A 24655-nucleotide genomic window follows, 5' to 3' on the forward strand; every position below is an offset into this window, starting at 1 on the left:
GCGGACGGACTCATTGTTGTGAAACCTGGACACGTTTGCTTGAAAGCTACAGCTGTCAACAATGTTCTGTTGCGTTGTTCCGGGCAGCTGGTGTTGCCAGTTTTGACTGACAAAAAGACGCCCAATCAGAGCAGACTGGTTATTAGTATTATTATTATTATTATTATTAGGTTTATCCGAGAGCTCTGATTGAATTATAGTCGGACTAGGATATAGTCTCAATTTAGTTAATTACACACTTCTCAGACGTACAAACGTAGCCGGAATCACCCAAATCCGCCCCAAAACAATGTTGATCCATTAATTTAAAGGAAAACCGTCCGATCTGGCAACGCTGCCGCAGCTCGGACCAAATGTTTCGCTGAATTATGATCAGTCTGGAACTAGAAGGAAGGCTTTCATTGTACAGTCAGAATATGTGTTAAACACGTTTACTGCAATTTGTTAGGGTAACTCAAAAGTTGCAAATGTGTCAAAGACTAAATATGTCTGTCGCAAACGCAAAGCCTTCTGTGAAAGAACTGAAACACTGTCTGCCCCACATATAAGGTATGCTATAGACATCTTAGAAGGATAACGTTACAGAACGCCAATTATTATCACCACTTATATATATATATATATATATATATATATATATATATATATATAATATAATAATATTATATAATATAATAATATTATATAATATAATATAATATATATATATATATATTTTTTTTTTCCTGAATGTGAAAAAATAATTGCTAATTTTAAATGCCACCTCTTTTGACAATAGGCCTTATTGACAGCTTCATGACTGTCATGTTCCAATGGTCCGATACAGTTTCTGATTAACAGTCTCATGGCCTTCCAAGGAAGCGCTGACCTTCAGGATGTTGACTGGTCGGTAACTTGAACCTCCTTTCTTGGGACTTTCCCATATGTCTCTGGGATTTACTTGAGACGGACACTTGGTGGCTCACTTGCTCAAGTTTTCTTTTAAAGTCATTGTTGGAGTGAAAGTCTGTTTTCATCTGGTTAACTTCCCTGCCATTGTCCATTTCCTCAGCTATGATAAAGCACTGGATTTTGGATGTACATGTTCTATTCCCTCACAGTTGTATTTATACTTAGAGCAACAACCCTGACGATCTTAAGCAGCTCTCAGTACAATGACAACATACAGGCATAATGTTAGTTCATTTTTTGGATATTTTTTAATGGGTTTAATCTTCTAGTTGTTAAACTATTTTTTGAGGCACAAGTTTGTTGCCGATGCAGAACAGTGTTGTGCAACAACCTCTCTGACATGCAAGACTATGTGGACAGTTTATCTGACATCATGACATCATGGTGCAGTTTGGTTTAGCTAGTACATACCTTCAAACTTTTGTCCATATTGGACAACCTGGACCACCCTCTCTACCACCTGCTGCAGGGCCAGAGGAGCACTTTCTCTAAGAGATTCCTCACGCTCCGCTGCAATAAGGACCATTACAGGAGAACATTCCTGCCGACAGCAATACGGCTTTATAACAAGTCACCGCTTGCTAGTTCCTCTGTGGATTAATGCATCACTGTACCATACATACTTTGCATTTTGCACTTTCTGTTTATCTAATTTACCTAAATTAATGAATACACTCTGCGGCTGTAAATATAAATATATTCTCCAGTTAGTTGTATTCTATTCTATTGTGTATATTTAAATATATATGACTATTTTAATTTGTATATATCTTTCATCTCTGTTGCTTCTTTATATATTTGATCTTTTATCATGTGTTTGTATCTTCAATTGTAAGGCGCTACTGATGACAACAAAAAAATTTCCCCTTGGGGATTAATAAAGTATATATTCATTCATTCATAAGTCAGATTGAGTCACAGGTTCTCAAATAAAATTGATCGGATTGCTTTTATAATAATTGCAGTTCTGTATTCCTCTAGATGTCATATTGTCTGTTCAAGAAGGCCTACTGCTATTTTATTTTAACAAGTTCTTGCTTCAGGTAGGTCTAGGTATTGCAGGCAAGAGCAACACAAGAGTTTGCATAATTGAGCAAGTTATTTTAAAAGGAGAAGGAAGACAACAACCATTGAACATACATTTCATCATTAATGTAGTTGTTTTAAATTGGCTTGTTTGACTTAAGTGCTACCTACAAGCAATAAGTGACGCTTTAACTAAGATTGATGTTTAAAGACTTTATTTGTATAAGTCACCTTTGATGATTATCAAATTGTGATGCATGAATCAATAGCTTTTCACTGCTCAAATATTGGCATACTTATCTTTCGTGAATGAAAATAAAGTCAACCTAAAAACCCTGACATTGATGAGTTTATCCCATGTGACAATCAAGACAAGGAGGTAAAACCTATTTCATGCCTTTATTAGTTACAGCAGATATGTGTAGAACTGCAGAAACTTGATTTTCCACCCAGTTGAAGATGGCAAGAGATCTTATGAAAACAAAAAGAAATGGGACTTTCAACTTCAGTTTTCAGTTGTGTGAGCATTAGCATTCATAATGGGAATACTTACTCATATTTACAAAGGATTGGCTGGCAGTAATTTCACCTGCATTCAAGATGAGACATGTTTTCATTCAAATTAGTCATAAGCACAACAGTCATATTCAAAATATCTGAAAGTTTTCCATACCATGTTATCTCTCAGTCTTGATTCTTTTACGGTTCCAATCCTTTTACATTGTGGGATCCAGTGTTTTTCATCCAGCTGATGGTGTATAATGGGTCTTTGGTAGAGATTCTTTGCTCCTTACGTAGCGGTTTCTGGACTGCACAACGTATGAGTTTACAGATGGTGATGACATGGTGAATGCAGAAAGCCGTTTAGGACGATTGTAGACCACGTTGACAGGTTTTCTATTCATAATGGCTCGACGCTGCCATAATTTTGTCGTTGTTTTTAAGGTCTGTAGGCCAGGTCTGGTTGCACTCGCATAATGACGATTGAGAGAAATGCGTCGTCTAAGTGGGGTAGAAGAGGAGCCCAGGGAGTTTCTGGCACCACGTGTAGCCGAGATTTCATTATTGATTCCAAAGTTCCTGTACATGACTTCATTGGCAAATGACCTTGAAAAGGGTCTGTCTGATGCAGCGGTTGGAGCAAAGTTAGTTAGAGAATTGAATTTCGCGTCACCAACTCTAAAGAAAGATGAGATCCCAGTCTTGGTTGAATCTAAGCCACTAGAAATTGGGGTATTTTTAGCCTTTTGTGTGAATCCCTGAGTGGCAGAGACTCTATTCTGCTTGGACAGGTCCGATTTCTCATCTTTTGGCTGGGCAGTTATGGTGGAAGGACGACTAACACTTATGGCCTGGTCTTGGAGATAGCCGTCATGTCTGCTTGAGCCATGAAGAGAGCTGGAAGGTGGCGCCGTACGCGTCGGGTAGAAGCCGACTGGCTCCTTTCTAATGAAAGCTAGAGTCTGAGCATTATTTGGTCTGCTGGTTTTAACTCCCACGAGACCACTACTACTTTGTGGTGAAGGGTTATTATAACTTAAAGAAACACAATCCGTGTATACAGGCAGGTGGGCAGTGGGCATGGGATTTATACAATTTGATTGTTTGCCAACAATGGGTTGATAGGCCCGAGGGGATTTGGCTGCACTTTTGTTATGTTCTGGTTGATAATCTGGGATGCATCGTTGACCTCTTGGTGCACTGACATGTACAACGTGACCATAGGAAGGAAAAGATAGAGTCATTGGTGTAGTCAGGAAATTGGCTGGAGTCACTCCGCTTAGTTCCTGACTTGTGACATATTTACCAAGTTCTAAACCAGATAGTTTTTGATCCCCTGTTAAAGAGGCTTTACTGTTTAATTTATATTTTGGTTGTTGCTGGATATTCTTCTCAAAAGTTAGAGTCTTACTTGAATAGTTGTGGAAATTGTGAGATGGGCTGTTTGGAGGATTGACAGGGGATGCAGTCACATAGCCACTGAAAAACAAATCATTTCCAAAGAATGAACCAGAGGGTATTTGTTTAGGGACCTTGTAGCTTGTTGACTGAACAGCTTGGTTTCTCACTTGAGGAGCCCTTGTGAAACGGTCAGGGTTTCCCCCAGAAATGCCACCACTATCAAAACCTCCATAATTACTTGAAACATCCTCTGTGGCTGCTGAATGATGCCATGGGTAGAAAGCAGAGCCCGGGTCGTTGTAATGGTCGTCATAAACACTGGTAGAAATGAGACTTGCAGTGGCGTCGACAGGATCAGGGACTGAGTTTCCTTTACTTGGCATTTGGTAGTTGGAGCCCTGTTCAGTCGCTGTAGTCATAGCCTCACTCCAGTCTTCATTTCCACTGCCGTCATCATGGACGGGGCCTTCTTTTGCAGAATCAGACCTATAGCCTTTGTCATGCTGCCCCATAGTATTAACATTTTGGGTATTAGAAGCCATCTCCTTTTCAATAGTTTCCCGTGCAGTTTGAAAATGTCTACCCATGGCATTTCCTGGCATAAAGAAAGATCTCTTCATTGATTCTATAAATCTTTTTAAATCGTCGAGAGTTGAGAATGTGGTGCTCGACTTAGTTTTCTGTTTTGTGTGCTCCCTCACTAAAAGGCCAAAGGGGTGTTGACCAGGACCGGCACGCTCATCATGTTCTGACTTTGGTTTGCTTTTTTCCCGCTCTTCACTGAGACTAGCAACAAAGCTAGCATGCTTATTGTGTTCATGGTCGACTGGTTCTCTCTGAGGGGAAACAAAGCTTCGGCGTCTCATGGCTTGCATCTCATCCTTTGGACTAACAGAGTCTTGGTTTGGGTGTAAATATGCTCTAGAATGAAACTGGTTTGATGCTTGTGGACCAGGCACTCCTGGATGGCGACTGAATTCATCATCATTGTTGAGAGAGAAGCAATGTGCAATATTGTAACCTAACAGGGAACAAACAAGCATAACATTTTATATGGTTGAACATAGTTAGGAATAATACAGAAAATCTTACCTTTTTGAGGAAGAAAACAAATACAGCCCCACAATAGAGTAGAAAGCAAAGACACCCTGAAAAACAACACAGTAAGAAAGATAAATAACACAAGCCAAATGTATTCAAAAATATACTTGTATTTTATTTACCCATAAGAAAGAGCCATGGCAGTGAGTTCAACCACCGCATCCACTGTGTGCAATTACCAGCACCGTTACCACTCAGTCACACTTCATCCTTTGTTTCCCCTGAAGGTTTGGGAGCAAGGAAGGATAATAAAACCTTTTGTAGACTCTGCTTACACTGATTGCAATTAGGTGATTGTCGACAGCTGGTGCTGTGTGAAAATCCACCACGTAAGACAAGCACAGGTGGAGAATTTATTCAAAGGGCTGCATAGTGATGGCTCACATATCACTAAAAGCAATCCAGAAATTATTTTTGGACTAGCTTTCTTCATGTCCTTTTGTGAATCTCTGTGTCTTGAATATACACATTATATGTAAATTGTACATGACTGATAGGAAGACGATAACAAATAACCTTTCACTCAAAAAGTTCGAACTTCTGACATGAATCCACAAAATATCCATAAAACATTGATAATGCCAAGAGAGAGCCACTCAGCTGTCACTCAGACATTTGAGCCATGTGAATGAAAGTGCTGAATGTTTTCTCTGGATCATTGTTCACAAGTTGCTGAGTTCATGAAGATATTCTATTTCACAGATTGCCTTTCACCTTTCTATTGTCAGTACAGCCCTCTACATCATTTACCTTTTGTCCAGTTAATCATTCTGTCCGGTCTGAATGTCCAAACCAGCTTCAGTTATTATCATTGTGAGAAGAAAATTAAAAATGTTTGAGATATAATGATATTATTTCAGTGTTCCTGAATCCTGTCCTGTTGAGGTAATGCAGGTTTCTGACAGTCTGCCTGCGTATCTTTCACTGAATTAATAATGAGCTGTGTTTGTTGTTGGGGACAGGAAGTGGAACAGGTTTGCTACACAGAGTAAGAGAGGTACAATAGAGCTGGCTCTGGAGATGGACATGGCAAAGAAACATTATGAGAGGAAATGCCAGCTGGTTGCACTCACCAAATGGTCAAACTGTGTAAAATTACGCAAGAAGACACAGGCCGGTAGGTGGTTACTTAATTATTGCACCTATCCTCCACTATTTGTTACTAAAAATGTTCTGTTAGTTTGTTTTTCTTTGCTTTGTCTTTCCATTTTTGTTTTTGTTCCGTTTGTCTCTGTCTCTTGTCCCCAATGTAAAGCGTCTTTGTGTACTTAGAAAAGCGCTATAAAAGTTTGAATTATTATTATTATTATTTCCAAATGAAAAAGTTATCTTGAGGAGTTTTTGCAAGCTGTGACTCTGTTGTATATTTGATAGCCAGAGAAAACATGCAGTATGGTTAAGAAATGTATACACCCACTCTTGTGACTCAATTCTTTCCTTGCTCTTTTTTCTCTGAGACTGAACTGAAATTGACAACAATCCAATCATAATCATGATCATGATATTATTGCCATAATTTAGCCCACATGTATCCACTGTTAGAAAAGATTGCAAAATCTAAATACATGTGCTGTTAAAAAGTGATGGACATTTGAAACAATATGTTTTTAATTTCTTTTCAACTTAGTTGCCATCGAGAAACTTGAGAGCCTTGTAAACGCTGGCCGCCTTGAGCGCATCATATCTGCATGGCGTAATGTTGCAAAGGACTCAAAGAGGGCAAAAGAGTACTTTAAGGTAAACATTTATTTGGAAGTATGCAAAAAAATATAATGAACTGTAACAATTTTCTACATTTCTTTATTTTGTGTGAATCTTGCAGAGGTTGGAAATGGGGTTTATAGAAATCGGCAACAAAGTTCACCAGATCGGGGAAGGATGTGACGGACTCTCGGTGCTCCCGACCAGCCTCTCTATGATGGTAGCTCCTCTATAACCACGCAGCATTCATGTGTCAATCCGCCACACAGAGCTAAGATGGCTCTGGATTTAGAGCTGGAGCAGCTTCACGTCTCTATTTTCAAAGCAGTGATGAGATCATATCTGTTACATAAGAATTAAAGTGGACTCCACTGTAAACATGCCTCCAGTCTCCTTGAGGCCAGTTGATTAATGCCAGTTGAAGCCCGTTATGGTCTAATATACCTATTACCCATTTCCACAGAGTGGGTTATGTTTCTGGGACAACTCTATCATCTGTTGCTGTTATGTTGTTTTGCATATTGATCATAATATTTTCGTAGGTATTATATAACTTTGAGACCACTTTCACAATAGTGGCTCAAGTAAACATATGTTTGACTCAGCTTGCACTACCAGTCATAGCCACTGTTTGTTTTGGATTCACATTCGCTGGTAAAGGGAGTGCAGTTCTGGCTTTGTTTGCTCTGGTGTTTCTGTCCAACACCTCTCCTGATAAATACTGTTGTGCTTCAGGATGACTATGTTTGGAGAAAGAAAGAGGCTTCTTGTACAATTACATCACACTGCTTTGCAACGTGGCAGAAGAGGCAGTAAATCCTGCCTGTTATGATTTGGGTGTTTAACTGTCCCCTTGACATTGCACAAATATATTCAAAGTGACAGCTGGTTACTCGGGTATTGGTGAACTAAATATAAATAGGAAATTCATATGTTTCCACCTTTTCAAATGATCAATTCTGTCATATAATTGTTTTTTCTTCAGATCTTCCAATATTTAGAGTTGCGAGACTTGCTCAATTGTGCCGAGGTATGTTGCACATGGAAAGCTATCATCCAGTCAGGCCCACTGTGGAGTCAGGTCTGTACTGGGTTCTTGTATATATTTCACAGTGGTGTCAAAAGTAATATTTTAAATAGGAGTATAAATGTTCCCTAATGTTTGTCCCCATTAGATCAACTTCTCTGTGGAGAAAGACTGGATAACAGACGGCACAATGAAGCAGATTCTGCAGAACTACCGCCCATTTGTCATCCATCTCAACTTGCGCAGCTGTGCGTCTCTAAAATGGCCAAGCTTGAAATGTATAAGTGAGTATTTCACATTCTGTTGCCAGATTGTTTTTGTAATAACAACAGATTATTGTAATAATTTGTCAAGACAGTCAATCAATTGTCAACTCTTATATTCTGATTAAAAAGACAACAAATATGAAAACAACACATAAAAATGTAGTTTCTCCATCTGATACAGACAGTTTTATGATAATGAAAGGAAATAAATGAAAGGAAAACAAAGAGACTTTTCAAAGTAAAATTGTAGGACAAAGTTTCACTTGAGTTAGGACAGCCTGATGATCTGGTATTTCTGCGGGACTCTCAAGTGGCTCGGCTCCAGCTCCTCCTCCAGTTCTCCCTGCACTTCCATTGCTGTGTTCCATAGTTCAGGGTCCGTTTGGTCTTGATCTGCTCTGCTGTTCTGTCTGTCCTTTGGACACGCTCTGTTGTAGGAATGCACGTACTCTGCTACACTCTCCCCAGTATGTTCAGGAGGAGATCGACACAAGAGGCCAGAGTGTCTCACCCCTGGGTGCAGTCGCAGCCAGTACACCATATAGTGGATGCTGAAAAAAATGCAATCACTTTTTAATAATTATTTGCATTTTTCTAAAAAAAGATATTGCAAACATTCAAACCCCAAAACCTACCTATAGTCACACACCCAGGGGTTTCCTCCCAGCTTTAGTTGTGACAGGAAGTAAAGGTCTTCAAGAACCCCGTACTGGACAGAATGCAGGCTGTTGCTGGACAGGTCCAGCTCTCGTAGATGCAGCAGCCCAGAGAAGGAAGCTAGGAGAGCCAAGAGAAACAGCATAAGCACAGCATTCATGCACGTATTGCTTCTCTCAGTTGATTCTATTAAGAGAGAGTCCTGTTGCTGTTTATTATTTACCATGAAAAGTAAACGCCAGTGGTGCAATCCAACTCTGATAGGAATGTGCGAGCTGGCGTTCAGTTTGTCTGATTCACTTAAGCAGAGTAATCACATTATGTCCGTTACCCCCTCATTTCCCACTGTAAATAAAGCCAATACTGTATACACAAAGATGTCTCTAAAAAAGAAATATGGGAAACAGAAGTCAGCAGCAATTGTATAATGGTGCTTAACCTTTGGCCCTCCATATGTTATCTATCTGCTTGTATAGTTTATCATGCTGGATAATACTGGAAATATTAAGCACACACTGTAACGTTTACTCGTGATAATTAATTGTTATACAGAAATCATAGTGCACATACCTCTGTCAATGTGCTCCATGTTGTTATAACTGATGTTAAGGCTTCTGAGGCCCCTTGCTCTGTGGAAATCTCTGGCTTTGAGATGACGGATTGAATTATGTGACAGATCGATATGAACAACATCCTCTGGAATACCTGAAGGCACCTCAGTTAGACCTAAACATAGAGAAGAACAGGCTACTTAAATGGTTCTCACATAGATTTCATGACTTTGCCTCAGCCATTTATTGATTAGAATGATAGATTGTTTGTCTTTACCATCCACAATTGTTAAATCAAAGACTGCACAAAGAAATCATCTTGAGTTTCCATTCTTAGTACTGCAAGTGAAAAATTGTTGATTTATGCTCGGCCTCTATCCATAATCTGAATTTCCTCCTGCCGTTATGAGGCAGATGGTTGTAACACATTATTTGATTTACAGTATATATATATATATATATATATATATATGTATATATATATATATATATATATATATATATATATATATATTTACAGGTAAATATAAAATGCTTTTGCAGATTTTGCAACAGTCTTATTCTGATGTATTAGCCAAACTTTGTTTAGTTCATGCTTTCTAAGTTATTCACAAGGTGGCACATGCCTATAAAGTAGAGTCAGTCACAGATTAAGGAAGCAAACAACATAGCGTTGAATAGAAAACACCTGCAAAGCCAGATGTCTCTTTGATAGTCTGGCCCTGAACATGTTTTGAGAAATGGAAGTTTAGTCATTCCAGTCATGCAACACTAATCTTTAATCATGAACATATGACATGAAGCGCCATTTTTTTCTAACCCCTTTGTTGCATAATAAACACATGTGCTGAATTTATGAAAACATCAAAGTACAATTAATTAAACTTGTTTAGAGAAAAGATCATTGTGAACTTGCCTCGGTTACTACAGTCCATTCGTATTTGGGGGAAAAGATAGATATGGCAAGATGTGGTTGCGTCCGGTTTTGAGCGAATGGGAATGGGCTCTACCAGGTCTATGGGATCTGTTTGGTCACCCTGTTGGTCACCGGTTGGGTCTGTCTCCTTACAGAGTAAATTGGGGTCAATCTGCTTCAACTTCATGCCTTTTAGCCTGGTGGGCCCTGCACACCTAGAAGAGGAAACGCCGTTAAGTCACGATGAAATCAGATGTGACATTTGCAGACTCTTTGTTATTCTGAGGATCTGAGTTATGGCTTGTGCACCTGTGGAATCAGAGCAACAGATATGTCAAACTATTTTTGTGGAATCCCTCACCTGCCATGATTTCCTAGATTACGGTTGCTTGGGACCTGAAGGGTGCGTATGAGACTGTCCATAGGGCAGAGACAATTCCAGGGATTATCATATAGACGTAGGTAGTGAAGGTTTGGCATGGGGAGGAGGACCTCCTCGCTAAGTGTGCCCAGGCGGTTGTGCTGCAGCAGCAGGGTTGTAAGGTGTGTCAGGCCCCGGAAGGCCCCTTCCACCACTAAAGAGATCTGATTCTGCTGCAGGTCCAGACTGGTTAAACTCTCAAATCCAGAGAAGGAATCTTCACCAAGGACTTTGATCTTATTACGAGCCAGAAGGAGGTGCTTTGGTTGTTTGGACCAGGTCTGTGAAGTGGGAATGGAGGTGAGGCGTCGATCCTGACAGTCTATGAAGACGTCTCCAGATTCTGTCAACTCTGAGCAGTCTGGTGCCACATGCCTGGAGGGGCCCGATCTGCTGTGACGCCCAACACCTCTCATCCTGACAAAATAAATACATGGCTTGTCACACTCTACACGTAGTCATTAGAGCCGGTGACAAATGGTTTGAACAAACTAGGCCCCAGAGTAAATCCATACCTGTCCTGTGTGAGTTTATGTCTCGCTCTTCTGAGGCCTCTGCCCTTCCCTGGTCTTTTCATCTCGATGGACGGGAACAGGAGGAGAAGCATGGAGGCTACGAGGAGAGAGGAGGTCACTTGCATCCTGTGTCTTTTAAGTAAGAAGAGCTGGAGAAAAGTAGGATTTGGGGTTACAAATCTTAAGAAAACAGGCTTGGACACAGAAGCAATGTGTCAAAGGTGAACAGTGTTATTGATGGAACACAGCTGCTGCTTCCTCTGAGGAACTAGAGAGAGGTAGTACATTATGTAAGAGATAAGAGCTGTGCAGGAATGTGTACAAGGCTTTGAAAGAAGGCAGAATACTACGACAGAAGTTGTTTCTTGCATACTGTCGTATATTACTTTATTATATCACGATTTGCGTATCATAATTATAGCAATGTATTTCCACTAAAAGTGGACATCATAGTAGTTTGACCAATTTCTTCTGCTTCTTACTTGATTTCTCTGCATTGTGTTTTCTTAGGTGAATGCAAAAATATCCAGGACCTGAATTTGTCAGAGTGTTTTAATGTTACAGTAAGTAAAACATTGTTGAGACTATGATGATACTGTATAGATGAAAACAAATCTAAATCTTAAAAATATATTATACCTTACTGTTTCAAAATATTTTCTGTGGTTGATCACAACTAGATTGTTGAAATTGATAAATATTGATAAAGATTGGTTCTTTAATAAATCAATTAAAATGTTGATGGGATTTTTTTTTTACCCATAAAACTGAAACTTTTAATGAAAGTCAAGTAGTTTAAATGTTTGTTAATGCATAGGGGATTGTGATATTTGACTGTGCTATGCACTCTTCGAACAGGTGCTTTTCTGAGAGAACTTAAAGTAACATTCAAATCTCTGCTCTTTACAGGATATGATGGTTCAGAGAATTGTCGAGGGCTGTCCCTGTTTGCTCTACTTGAACCTTTCTTGCACACTTATAACAAACAAAACTCTCAGAGAACTGTCAAGGTAAGCCTCCGGTTATGGCAAACTGCCATGTCACTAAGACTTGTGCTCTAAGATGTGGTCCAGCTAACTCTCCAAGTTGAACAAACAAATTCCTGCATGATACTCCTTTCTGGCCTAATGCCCATTGGTTCCCAGAAATATCTTTATTTCTGTTTTTCCAATGTGCTGCAGGCTTGTCTGAGAGCCGCTTGGCTGGTGCCAATTTAACGATTTAGAGGAACAGATGTGCCACTCGTAACACAACGTCTTAACTGTTTGATGACATTGATGATAGATTTGCAGGTTCAACCGATTTTCATCGTTAGCTCTCTCTAGTAGTATTATGCAGAATACCATGCATGCATTCACATTTTTACTTTTGTTAAAAAATAAAACTATAATCTACAAAAGATTAAACACAAATACATTTGGTATATAAACTAATCTAACTATTGATTTTAAACAGGAATTGTCTCAACCTTCAATACCTAAGTCTGGCGTACTGCTACAGATTCACAGATAACGGGTTTATGTACCTGACCACAGGAACGGGCTGCCACAATCTCGTCCACCTCAACTTGTCCGGCTGCACTCAGGTCAGTTGGTATGCTCCCCTCTGTGTGGTATATACACTCAGCTTCAACTGGAGAAAGGACACCGTTTTTTATAAAGTTAAGCGTTCAGTCCACCTTGGATAAATCCAGTCACTCCTCTCTGTTTCCACGTGTTGGAGTTTCTGGCAGTATTCTGGTGACTGCACTCAGAGCTCAGAGTAAATGAACAAAGATCTGAAGGAGAGGGAGAGTAAAAGGCAGCTGTGGCCAAGGGGAGGGCTGGGTTTATATCATCAGCTCTGGCCCACCAACTCACCATGTGCACTCTCCATAACATAACTCACATGCACTGCTACATAATACGTACTTTTCCTATGGGAATGTGGATTAGTCTGGTTCCAGATGTTTCGCTTTATGGTGCCCTGACAATGTGTGCAGCAAGGAAAACGACTTCCAGGAAAATGATTCAGAATCCAACACACATGCATATTTTCCTCTCTCCTCCCAGATGACTGTAAATGGGTTCAGATACATTTCTGCTGGATGCCCTTCACTCAGGGAGATTGTGATCAATGACATGCCCACCCTTTCAGATAGCTGTGTCTTGGTACGTCTTTTCATTTCTAACACATCACTGGCTTCATACACATACAGGGTCAACATCCTAGCCCTGGAATGTTGAACAAAGACACAGACAATAAGGAATAAATTACACAAAGAATTTGCTTTTTCAGCTCATGCATAATTTTTTTGTCCACACACCCTTAACCCCTGGCAACAGAAAGAAGTGTTGAGTGTTGCTCTTTTCTAACAGGCGCTGGTTGCCAGATGTCACTGTCTGTCTGCCGTTTCTCTGTTGGATGCCCCTCATATTTCTGACGTTGCCTTAAAAGCCATTGCTGAAGTCGCCAAACTGAAGACTTTTAGGACAGAGGGTGAGATCTATTATTCTATTATTTCCACATCCACAGAAAAGATAGAGGTACTTCTTTTCTACTTATCCTGTCTGTTCTATGCCCCATGTGCACTTAAGGTAACAATCAACTAACAGACACAAGCTGGAAGGCCCTGTGCAGCAGCTCACAAGGCCTCCGCAGACTCCACGCTGCAGAATGCTCCAGAATGACTGATGCCAGCCTCAAATATGTGGCCAACCTCAAGAACCTGCACAACCTGGACATCTCACTTTGTAACAAGTGTGTGTGTTTGTTGCTGCTGTAGTTTTATATTGCATGTGGGTTTTTTTGCATGACGTAATGGGTAGACTGTGTGTTTCAGGGTGAGCGACACTGGGATCCAGTATCTGACAGAAGGTTCCTCATCCACCAAACTGAGAGAGCTGAATGTCAGTTACTGCAGTCTCATCACAGACACATCTGTAATGAGGATTGCACAAAGGTATATAGTATGAATTCACACACAACACCGATCTCATTGTGGTTTTATAAATAGTTTTACGCAACAGTTTGTGTGTGTGTGTGTGTGTGTGTGTGTGTGTGTGTGTGTGTGTGTGTGTGTGTGTGTGTGTGTGTGCGAAATTCATCAGATTGTGTAAACTGTACCATCTCAACTTGAGTTATTGTGCGAGACTGACTGATATCAGTCTGGAGTGGGTGAGTGGCAGCTCTATCTGCTCTCTTGACATGAGCGGTTGCAACATCCAGGATCAGGTATTGTTTCTTACTCTCACAATGTCCTTAACAAAATACAATACAACTGGCTCTAGTGGAGAATAGTCTGTAACTTTGTATTTGTATTTATAGGGTCTGGCATCTCTTGAGGGAATTCGTTTGAAGAAGTTAGTTCTTGCCAAATGTGTTTCCGTCACAGATGTTGGCATGGAGGTACTAATCATGCTCGACTTTCAACACATGGCCAGACTTGGCTTTTTTAAAGAACAGCTTATATTTTTTTGTGGGTTTGAGTGTACTTCCTTTTCTAGCTGACAGGAAATTACTAGAAAAGAAATTCCCAAAAAAGTAAATCATGTTCACAGTTGTTTCGCTTACTGACAACCAAGAGATATGAACAGAGGAAGGTGTGCATGTCTTCTTGAAGACACGGTTTCTCTCCACATTAATTTTCACCCAACATCTCTCTCTCTCTCTCTCTCATCTCTTTTCTTCCTCGCGAGGGAAGAAGCTGTGTAAGACTGTGAGAGATCTGGAGCATGTTGATGTGTCTCACTGTGTAGCTCTGTCAGACTCGGCCATCAGAGCAGTATCATTTTACTGCAGAGGTCTAGTCACACTGCGGATGTCAGGGTGTCCCAAGGTAGGCGTGCGCGCACACACACACACACACACACACACACACACACACACACACACACACACACACACACATTTGCCTTTAAATGTTTATTTCATGCCAATTGTTTTCTTTTTTTCCTTCGTCTTGCTTCAGTTGACAGATATGGCAGTGCATTATCTGACAAGTGGATCTCAGTACCTGCGAGAACTTGATGTAAGTGGCTGTGTTCTTCTCACAGATCGCAGTCTCCGACACTTGCAGAGGGTCTGTCCTCCACTCTGCTCCATCTCAATGGTCTGCTGCAGCAGCATCTCCAAGTAAGACAGTTTAGAAGAGCCATCCAAAGTTAGAATCCTGCACAACAGCTTTTAATGACCAGAGAACATGTATTCCTGTAGGGTGGCCGCTTTAAAGCTTCAGCCACATGTGAAGCACTGGGAGCACAGCAATGACAACCCTCCATACTGGTCTAGATACAACATGGGCCAGATAGTGTCTCCAGTCACATGACCCATCAAGACTGATGACACCTGGGAAGTGGCGGATAAGCAGTCAGTGATGACAAGAGCAGCAAGTACAGAGAGGATATGAACAGATCTCAATCAGTAATTATATTGTAAAAATACAGCCCTGTGTAATCAGTGACCCTCATTTTTGGGAGATTATTTCAAAATAATCAAAGAGCCTTTTCAACAAATCATTTTGCATGATACAATGAGACAATCAAATGGTTAAAAATCCCAAACTGGTTAGTAATCAGATCAAATCTCACCTGTCTGCATAGAGACAGGTGAGACACAGCGCATCCACTCATTTCACAAAAGTGTAATGAGTGGATGTCATCATCTCCTCACAGAGGAATGTTCTGTGCTTTTCTGTTTTGAGTTTACATAAATTGTTACACATTGTCTTTGACCCTGCGAGGCTCCAGTGGGTTAATAACCCCATGTTAGATAACCGGTGCATACATTTGTGATTTCCGCTCTGAATTTTTATGTAACAGTCTTCTTTGTGGCTGAATGTATTGCTCCACATACACTTGATTTAGAAATTACATTACATTTGAATTATATACATACAACAAAAGGTAGAAAATAAATAAATCAGGCCTTTTGGCCGAGATTACTTCTGACACTGACTGAGCTGTTTCCACAACTCACTATCATTAGATGTGTTTACCACTAACTATTTAGAGAGGGTGACATCAAGGACACAAATTACTTTGTGGATGGAAATTTGGCATCTTTAGCACTATGACATGACCATCATTGGTTTCTATTCATTTTAGAAATGTTATATATATATATATATATATATATATATATATATATATATTATATAAAGCACTTTAAATTCTGAAGTTAGAATTGATTGTATGTATTTGTTTATATATATGCAGTGTCTGTGCACTGTTGTGTGTTCCCCTCTAGAAATGTTTTTTCATTTATACTCTTTAAATTAAAATGCTGTATTATTGTATACTACAAACTTGGTTCATCCTTTGTTTATATAACCCTTTGTAATTGCATTTGACTTGATTTTATTTTTTTCTGTCGTTTGGGACTTACATTTTGTTTTTATATTTACATACCACACAGAGGACATTCAATCGCTGGTAATATTTCCAATCCAAACCATTCACAGTTCATCACAAACCAACACTGGTGTGCAGTCAAATAATATGCTTTCAAAACGCATTGTGATTGCTTCTTTTAACGCATACAGAATATCTGTTAAATACTATAGTTGATATATAATGTATTTATTTAAAGAACAGTGTATCCTGAGCACAGATTGTTATATACTGTGTGTGAGTAAGTGAGGTAAAGTTACATCCATTCTTGAGGAGGGACAGAAAAGATCTGGCTCTGTAAGTGTAAACCTCATAACTCAGCTCCCCAGCTTCAAGGATTCAAACCAGCTTTGTGTTTTCAGTCTGACGGAGTTTCTGTCTGCCTGAGCTTTAACCCACTGTTCAACTGGGGGCTTTCCATTTATATAGCCTGGGAGAGAAACACAACAGGGTAAATGAGGGAAATACAGAAAAAAGAAACTGAATGTTCTGTGTTCATTTACTTGTAGTGTTTAGTTAAGTAACTGTGCCATGGAGTGTGATGTAATAAACATAATGGCTCACCAGTAACTGTGGTTTGGTCTTTAGCAGTGTTGTTTTTTACTCCATGCAGAACAACCTCTGGGCTGATATCCACCGACGTTCCACAGAGCTCCATCGCAGCTTTCAACGACGAGGGTACACGCACACACACCACTCCTATACAACAGAGGAATGAGGGATAAACACAAAAATATACTCAATAGGATGGAAAACTGGTGAATATTCTTATACAACATGTTTACCTTCCCGACTGTGGAGTTCAGCACTGCCACCGTCTCCCACATAGACATCAATGCCTCCACTGTGAGAGGAAACCTGAAGGAAACTATTCGAACCGTCTGCAAGAGTAGAGAAGGGTTTTGGTTTCTAACAGCCACTGATAGATGCCATACGTAGTTCATTGTGCAATCACTGGGTCAGCTTGCTCACCGATAACTGTATCTCCAGACACGTTCTTCACCGTGGCGTCACCTTTTCAATAAAGTAAAGCACAAGGTCAGTTTTAACTTGCATACCTAGCTGTCAAATTATTTCCAGTCACTAGTGGGTAAATTAAACATTTATACCCGAAAAAAAAAATCACAAAGAAAAGCCCCTGTCCCAGACTGTACGCATCATAAACCGGCATCCCTGCCTGAAGGGAACAAGATAATTGTTTCCATGCATGAGACTCGACTGAATCAAAAGGAAATTAAAAATGTACGTGGGTGATGCATTTTCTTCACTTCACATCAAGTGCTGTTTGTCAATGTGATATAATCTCTGCCGACAAGTCTTTATAAAACTAACCTGAACTAAAGCAAACAATAGGTACAGAGTTTGTGATCAATTGCAACCACATTGCATTTAAATAGAGTCCGTTTAGAGCCCAGGATTCCTGACATACCAAAGCCCTGCTTTACAAACCAAGTTAAGATAATGCATCTTTGTGTCACAATGGCTTATGGGCAGTGGAAGTTCTTTAAAAAAAATTAAAAAATAAGGACCCACTGACAGAGTGAACTACTAAATACAGGGAGCAGATGAATTGCAAATAATAGTTTCTATTAGTTTTAAGTGCAGCTCAGATGGTAGACTGGATCGCCGATTAATTGTATGTTTGGCAGCTTTTTCTCCATATGTTGAAGTGTTCTTGAACAAGACAATGAACCACAAATTGATGAAAAACAAATGTTGTTTTTGACAAAAGTGTAATGAATGTAATACAACATTAAACTTTTTTTTTCCACCACTCTATGTTTGAGTTTGGCTGCAGCCCTCATAACCACACAAACCACATAGATGAGGATTAGATGCTGCTGTTTGCTCACCGTGTAGATTCCCCACTTCTACTCTGCCAGAGCAGGACGAGACACTGCTGGATTCAGCATATATGGCTTTGACCTTCAGAGGGCCACGTTCTGTTGAAATATTCATTTTGGTACCCTGAAGCTTTTTGACATCCACTCCCTGCAATAAAACAACGGATTACTGCACAGGACTTGTAGCCAGGTAATGTTCGATCCAACTTGTCCTGTGAAGCCTGTATGCTGCCTGCTGCTGCCCTCTAACGGCTGCTGAGTGTACTGTCCTTACACTGTCTCCACATGTGCTGATGTCCACATTGCCATGGATAGTGCCCACACCTGTAACATGTCCTCCATTAGAATGGACCTCCACCTGATGACCCTGAGATACAACAAGCAACAGTGAAAAAACTGAAAAAGCAAATTTGACGAGTCTGAATACATCATTAACTCTACAACAACAGTCTGTAGTGGGTTGTTTAATTTGAACAAGTGTTAAGTTGCAAAATACATGACATTGCAAAACTAACTTTTGGTGATGCAAAACCACAAATGTTATTTTTATATGGAAACACTGATATGGAAGCCATACTTTCCTCCCCATATATTAGCCAATACTGAATCAATATGCTTAATTCTGAGTCTCAGTATAAATATAGCTGGATAAGATTTCAGTTTGATAATCATGGTTTTGTGGCTACTTTGGGAGTGGTATTGAGTGATACAATAAAATAAATCATACAATTATATTCACACAATCAGTCAAATAACAACATTATTGACCCAAAAGTTGTAGTATGGTTCATAGTGAAATCAGCCAATATGATACAGCAAACATATCAGCGTGTCTCCCCTTGTTTCTACATATATTTTCTACAATAAGCATCTGTTTATGTTGCCATGTCCACACCCACCTTGACAGAGTGCAGCAAACAGTCGCCCTTCTCCGTCTGCACTTTGCAGATATCACACTCCATTTTCTTCACTTGCACATTACCTTTTCCTCGAGTGGTAATGAAGAGATCTGATAAAAGAAGACGTCAAAGGACATCAGACAGTATCATGCCAACTGCTGACATTCACATCCCCATTAGAATCAATGTAGACATTCATTATTGTAATTGTATCAGCAGCAGGAGACACTCACTACTTTTGATAGGTGCGGTCAGATCAATCGACAGGCTGCTCGTAACCTTCTCGGCTGAGATGAGCAACTCTTCGCTCCCGTCGTCATAGTGCACGTGCAAGTGATCCAGACCGAGCTCCTGCTCGCTGTCCGCTCCGTGAACCGTGATGAAGACCCGGTCCGCCTCGGGGTGTGTGTGCGGGTCCAGCGGACGGATGGAGATGCTGCAGCCGAGCTGCGCGCGCACCGTGCAGAAGGGGCTCACGGCCAGAGCCCACTGCCTCAGAGGCTGGTTCACCTCCTCGTGAGTTGGAGACTTTGTGGAGGCAGAGATGGAGAAGAACTGTGGGGGATCCAGAGGGCATCGAGGGGTCGTGGGAGTCCTGGGACCGACCGTGAGGGACAAGCAGCGCAGAAGCCCGACACATCGCGGCCGACCTGCTGAGCTCCAAAACATCTCGATCACCTCCCGGTCCACCAGGTAATCTGCGCCTCACGCTGCGGGTTCAGCTCACTCACAACAACACGCGACACCAGCTACCATTCAGCCAACATGGACCGACAAGTCTGTGTGCATACGGATCTGGGTGTGCTGTCAGTGCAAGACTAGTACTTCCGGTACGAATTTTCAGCTTAAAAGTGCCATCTACAACTTAAAAAGGTTTACTAATAAAACATCTATTCATTCTTGGTATTAATAATTGCGCTTAGGAAAATAACTGTACTTTTCAATGTGTAACTATAACTGCACCGCTTTTGTTGTTTTGTTTAGTTAGTCACTGTACATACTTATATACACTTCACATACACTTCACTTACTTTGCATTTTTGCACTTTCTTTATTGTTTAATTTCCTAAATGAATATGATCTGCTGTTTTGTTGTATATATTGAGTATTTTTATTATTTACAATAAATTATATAGGTTTAAAAATATGTATTTCACCCGCCATGACCAGATGAACCTGCTGAGGGCCTTTGTGCTGGAATACTGCCTGTCCTGTTTGCTGGGTGGTAATTTCAACAGAAATGAATTAATTTAGAATGTTGCAACATGTGAACACGGCACATAAATAAGAGACTAAAATCTAGACGGTGATCCTCTTTAGGACAGGACATCAAGATTAGAAGTCATGGCCCACCTCATATAATTTGATTGTGTGAGGTGTAGTGCATGTCCCCGAATAAATAAATACATCTAAATTCAATTTGCACAAATCATTTGGCAAAATCTTGCATATATCAAGCCTGGACCTTTTGGGCCCCCTGTTTTCTGTGGCCGTAGGTCAGTTGTCCGCTTCATCCAGTATTGCAGCCATACACTTAAACCACATTAATTATTTTTAATTCTTGTTTTCTTCTGCATTATGTTTTGATGCTTTTAATGGTTTTATGTGAGGCACTTTGAATCGCCTTGTTGTTGAAATGTGCTATACAAATTAACTTGCCTTGCACATAAGCACTGAAGAGGACCCTCGTTTTTCATCCCTTTAGATGGAATAATTGGCCAAAATACAAACAGCCTGATTGTTGTGTTCTTTTATATTGACAGAAACATATTTTACTTCCGGCTTTAGTCCGAGACAATTTATTTACCTTGACAAGTCGGATGTACAATCTTGTATAAATATAGCCCCGCCCCTCTTTAAGTCTTGTCCAATCAGTAGACCTACGTGAGCACCGTCGCAGGTGACGTCGTTCTTTCCGCTTAGGCTGTCGGGAACTTGAGTCTTGAAGCATTTCTTCCTCCCGTCCAGAGTTGCAGTCCTACTGTATGGGATCAATTGAAACCACGATCTGTCAAAATGTGGATTTAACTTTACTTGTTATTGAATTCATTGGTTATTTCGTAGCTTACTTTAGATAGCAGGTCATTTGAACAGAAATAATGAGAAACAAAGGCACAACCATATTCATATTTGCCTAAGTTTTATTCCTTTTAACAAAACAATCTTAATTACAAAATATGCCATACAGCTTCAATCAACCATCAACTGGCTTTCCAGTACTTTAAAAAAAAATCATTCTCTGTTGCTCCATACCCGTCAAATTCACTGAAATAAGGATATCCCTCTCTCATCAATAAACAAATTAAAATCTAAAAAATACACAAATATATTAATATTAAAATGTTATAATAAAAGTTACAATGTAATTAGGATTATTACTTTTGTAACTATGTACACTACCGTTTAAAAGTTTGGGGGTCACTTAATTTTTTATTTTTTAATGAAGATAACATTAAATTAATCAGAACTACACTATACATTGTTAATGTGGTAAATGACTCTTCTAGGTGGAAACGTCTGTTTTTTAATGAAATATCTACATAGGTGTATAGAGGCCCATTTCCAGCAACAATCACTCAGTGTTCTAATGGTACATTGTGTTTTCTAAGAAACTGAAAATGTGTCTGGGTGACCCCAAACTTTTGAACGGTAGTGTACATCCTCAGTTATTGCCATATTATCCTGTAAACAAATCACTATTGCAGAATCAATCACCACAAGGCGGCAGCATTGTGTTAGTAGTGAACAATAACCATGTTGAGGGTATACTAGGTTTGTTCAATAGTAAAGGGCATCTTAGGAATTTATGGTTGAAGTTAGTAGTTAAAACATTAATATTGTTGTGTTTTTTCTTAAGCCCTGGTAGAGAAGCAAGGTTCATGGTGCAAAGCTCTTTGGTCGGATCATCATCCTGACAGTTTTAAAAGACTGTCTGTCATTGGTGGGGTAATACTCTGTAGATATATTTTGCCACGTCCCCCAGAAGATGCCATCCCGGACTCCCTTGTAGTTCCCCACATAGTATCTACCGTTGAGATTTGCAGCCATGCAGGAATCAAACCACCAGCCGGAGCTGTAATAGGCCCCGCAGTTTCCGGATGGATAGCGGTCGTGGTCCCTGTCCGGTGTGGTGAACGCCCTGTTGTTGTGATCATAACTTTTGCTGAAGCGGAGAGAATCACCTGCGGTACCCGAGTAACTGCCTACCGTCAGTCTGTAGTGCATCCTTTCACTTGCCACCCTGAACTGCTCGTACTCTGCGAACTCCATCGCACCGCCAAAGTCCTCCAGCTCCACCCGTAGCACCATGTCCCTGTCCCGGGTCAGCAGGTGGATCATGGTGTTGCCCAGCCAGAACTCCCCTCCATCCAGCTCCCCAAAGCCTGATCGGTACTCAGCCCAGGTCCGGTTAAAGCTCACGCTGCCGTCCTGTCTGCGTTGCAGGAGCGTCCACCCTCCTGCATCCAGCTCCATGTCACAGAGGACCGGGAAGCTTCTACTGCGGAGGTCAGGGGTCACCAGGTACACTCCGTTTGTTGTGCCCCCTCTGAGCAGGTGGTCGGAGCAGTCTCTAGCAATGTTGACTGCAGAAAAGGAAAATGGAAAGAAATTGCAAAGAATTATGAACAGCTTTTTCCTCAAAATCCTCCTAAATAAAACTTGCCCTTCTTCATTTAGAGAGTGATCTAACCGATGTTCTAGCATGTGAGAATATCATCTTGCAGCTTTGATCTATCCGTGAAATGTATTGAGTGAGGTCACAAGTGCAACAGGTCAGGGCAAAGTACTTTTCCACCATAAAAAGATTGAATGTTTTTGAAGAATTTCAAGGTTCATCGTGGCTAAAGGACACTTTGACATGCAAACTCTGGGGAGGTAGCCGGTTTGATCCCTGTTCTCCCCACAGTTTGCATGTCAAAGTGTCCTTGAGCAAGACACTAAACCCCCAGTTGCTCCCCGGGCGCTTCACAGCAGCCACTGCTCATTAAAGGATAGGTACAATGATGAGAATAATTTCCCCACTATGGGATTAATAAAGGATTGTAAAGGTCTCCCTGATTTGTAAATAACTCTTTGTTAATACATTTCTTGACTGAAAAAGTAACAATTACAGTATTGGTGCTGCTATACTTTCTAATTACATGCAAGCTTTGTCAATAACAATCCCTTCATAAAGTTACCTAGTTTTTGTGGAAATTCACGGAAGAGCATGCAACAAAACATGATCAAACCCTTCGATAGCGTTAACAATATATCTTGCCTTTCGATGGTTTTAGTGCTGATTGTTTGCTTTCAGCCCTGCTGCCTCTGTGCTTGTCCTCTGGGTGGTCTTTTGGAAGCCTGTTCGGTGGTCTGTTATTGAAGAAAGCCTCCACCTGGTTGATTTTAACACGCAGCTCGCGTGTACTGGGAGTGGAAGACTCAACAGCTGGGGGCTCGGGGCCAGAGGTGGCAGGAGTTGTTGACCTGAGGCCAGGGCTGATTGTGGGGGTAGTTTGGGCACTGGGGGTAGGGACTGGAACCATCATTTTGTCTGGGTCTGGAAATGTTCTGGGTGCTATTTCCTCCACATTGTGAAGTGTCTTAGCTTGTAAACTGGAGTCAGTGTTGGAAGCTTGATTTGGCTTTGTGGGTCCTGGGCCTGTGCTAGGGATAACACTCGGGAGGATTCCACGGATGATTTTGTTTGGTCTTGTTGTCATTGGGATTGATGGTGGTCGACCTGCAGTTTGTGGCCTCAGATCAGACGTAATCCTTCTGTTGGAGATCTTTGGACCCAGAGTGATAGTTTTCATCATGCTGGGACTGAACTCTGCGTCCCCCGGGGACTGACTGACCTCAGCAGGCTGTGTTACAGAACCAGGTGCAGGTGGCATGTCAGTTTCAGAATTATGGATGTAATCTGAAGTAGTCCCGCTGATTTGAAGAGGACCTAAATCTGTTTTGGTCTTTGGACTTGGCTTTAGTTGCGCTGCAGTTTTTCGCCTTTGGACAGGTGTTGCTCCTGGCCTGACAGTAGCCCTGGTTGGTAGCCTGCGTCTGGGTGGAGGCCTCGGTTTGGATGTTTTGTTGGATTCGGCTTCAGGAATTTCATCAGGCACAGATTTTGGTTTAAGATCAGGCATTTGGTCAGGCCGAGGTGATCCAAGCCCTTGATTGGTTTCTGGTGTTTGTTCAGGTTTAGGCTTCGCCTTTGGTTTAGTCTTTTGGTCTGTTAGAAGCTCTGGATGTTTTTGGTTAAGTTTAGGCTTCTTGTTTATTTTAGGGATTCTTTCTCTGGGTTTAGGCTTTTGATCAGGAGGTTTGATTAGTGCATGATCAGGTGTAAGCTTTTGTCCAGGTGTTGAGTCTTTGACAGATGTAGGCTGAGACAAAGGATTTTCATCAGAACTTTCCATTAATGCTGTTTTAGGCTTTTGGTTAGATTTTGGTATGAGATTAGTTTTTTCACCTCTTACAGGCTGTTGAACAGACATGAAATATGTGTCTATTGTTGGTCTTTGATCAG

General features: G+C 40.7%; 4 protein-coding genes across 4 annotated transcripts; 1 reads left to right on the top strand and 3 right to left on the bottom strand.

Moving 5' to 3' along the window:
- Nucleotides 1-5997: 5997 nt before the first annotated feature.
- On the top strand, nt 5998-15340 carry fbxl13 (F-box and leucine-rich repeat protein 13; the record flags this gene model as incomplete). The annotated part of the gene is made up of 17 exons (XM_079223296.1): nt 5998-6101; nt 6630-6717; nt 6803-6901; nt 7667-7762; nt 7857-7992; nt 11545-11597; nt 11944-12044; nt 12490-12619; nt 13086-13184; nt 13392-13512; nt 13611-13773; nt 13856-13975; nt 14124-14247; nt 14341-14421; nt 14717-14851; nt 14984-15147; nt 15229-15340. Exons 1-17 carry the CDS (start codon nt 6001-6003, stop codon nt 15338-15340), a joined length of 1923 nt encoding a protein of 640 aa, XP_079079422.1. The 5' UTR covers nt 5998-6000.
- On the bottom strand, nt 8073-12585 carry LOC306741989 (leucine-rich repeat-containing protein 17-like). Its single transcript, XM_079224330.1, has 7 exons — nt 12560-12585; nt 11035-11183; nt 10460-10936; nt 10099-10313; nt 9202-9357; nt 8610-8751; nt 8073-8525 (listed from the first exon to the last, which is right to left on the bottom strand). The coding sequence occupies exons 2-7, from the start codon at nt 11157-11159 to the stop codon at nt 8243-8245; spliced, it is 1398 nt and encodes a 465-aa protein (XP_079080456.1). The 5' UTR covers nt 11160-11183; nt 12560-12585; the 3' UTR covers nt 8073-8242.
- A 1094-nt stretch (nt 15341-16434) lies between the features above and the next one.
- Nucleotides 16435-19815, bottom strand: fam185a (family with sequence similarity 185 member A; the record flags this gene model as incomplete). The annotated part of the gene is made up of 8 exons (XM_079224078.1): nt 16435-16833; nt 16968-17102; nt 17189-17284; nt 17376-17417; nt 18257-18395; nt 18522-18614; nt 19147-19256; nt 19380-19815. The coding sequence occupies 8 exons, from the start codon at nt 19813-19815 to the stop codon at nt 16721-16723; spliced, it is 1164 nt and encodes a 387-aa protein (XP_079080204.1). The 3' UTR covers nt 16435-16720.
- Nucleotides 19816-22023: 2208 nt separating this feature from the next.
- LOC306741044 (fibroleukin-like) lies at nt 22024-24023 on the bottom strand (the record flags this gene model as incomplete). The annotated part of the gene is made up of 2 exons (XM_079223297.1): nt 22024-22717; nt 23401-24023. 2 exons carry the CDS (start codon nt 24021-24023, stop codon nt 22024-22026), a joined length of 1317 nt encoding a protein of 438 aa, XP_079079423.1.
- Nucleotides 24024-24655: the final 632 nt, after the last annotated feature.

Source organism: Taurulus bubalis, assembly GCF_910589615.1.
Source record: "Taurulus bubalis genome assembly, chromosome: 9".
Classification (NCBI taxonomy): Eukaryota; Metazoa; Chordata; class Actinopteri; order Perciformes; family Cottidae; genus Taurulus; species Taurulus bubalis.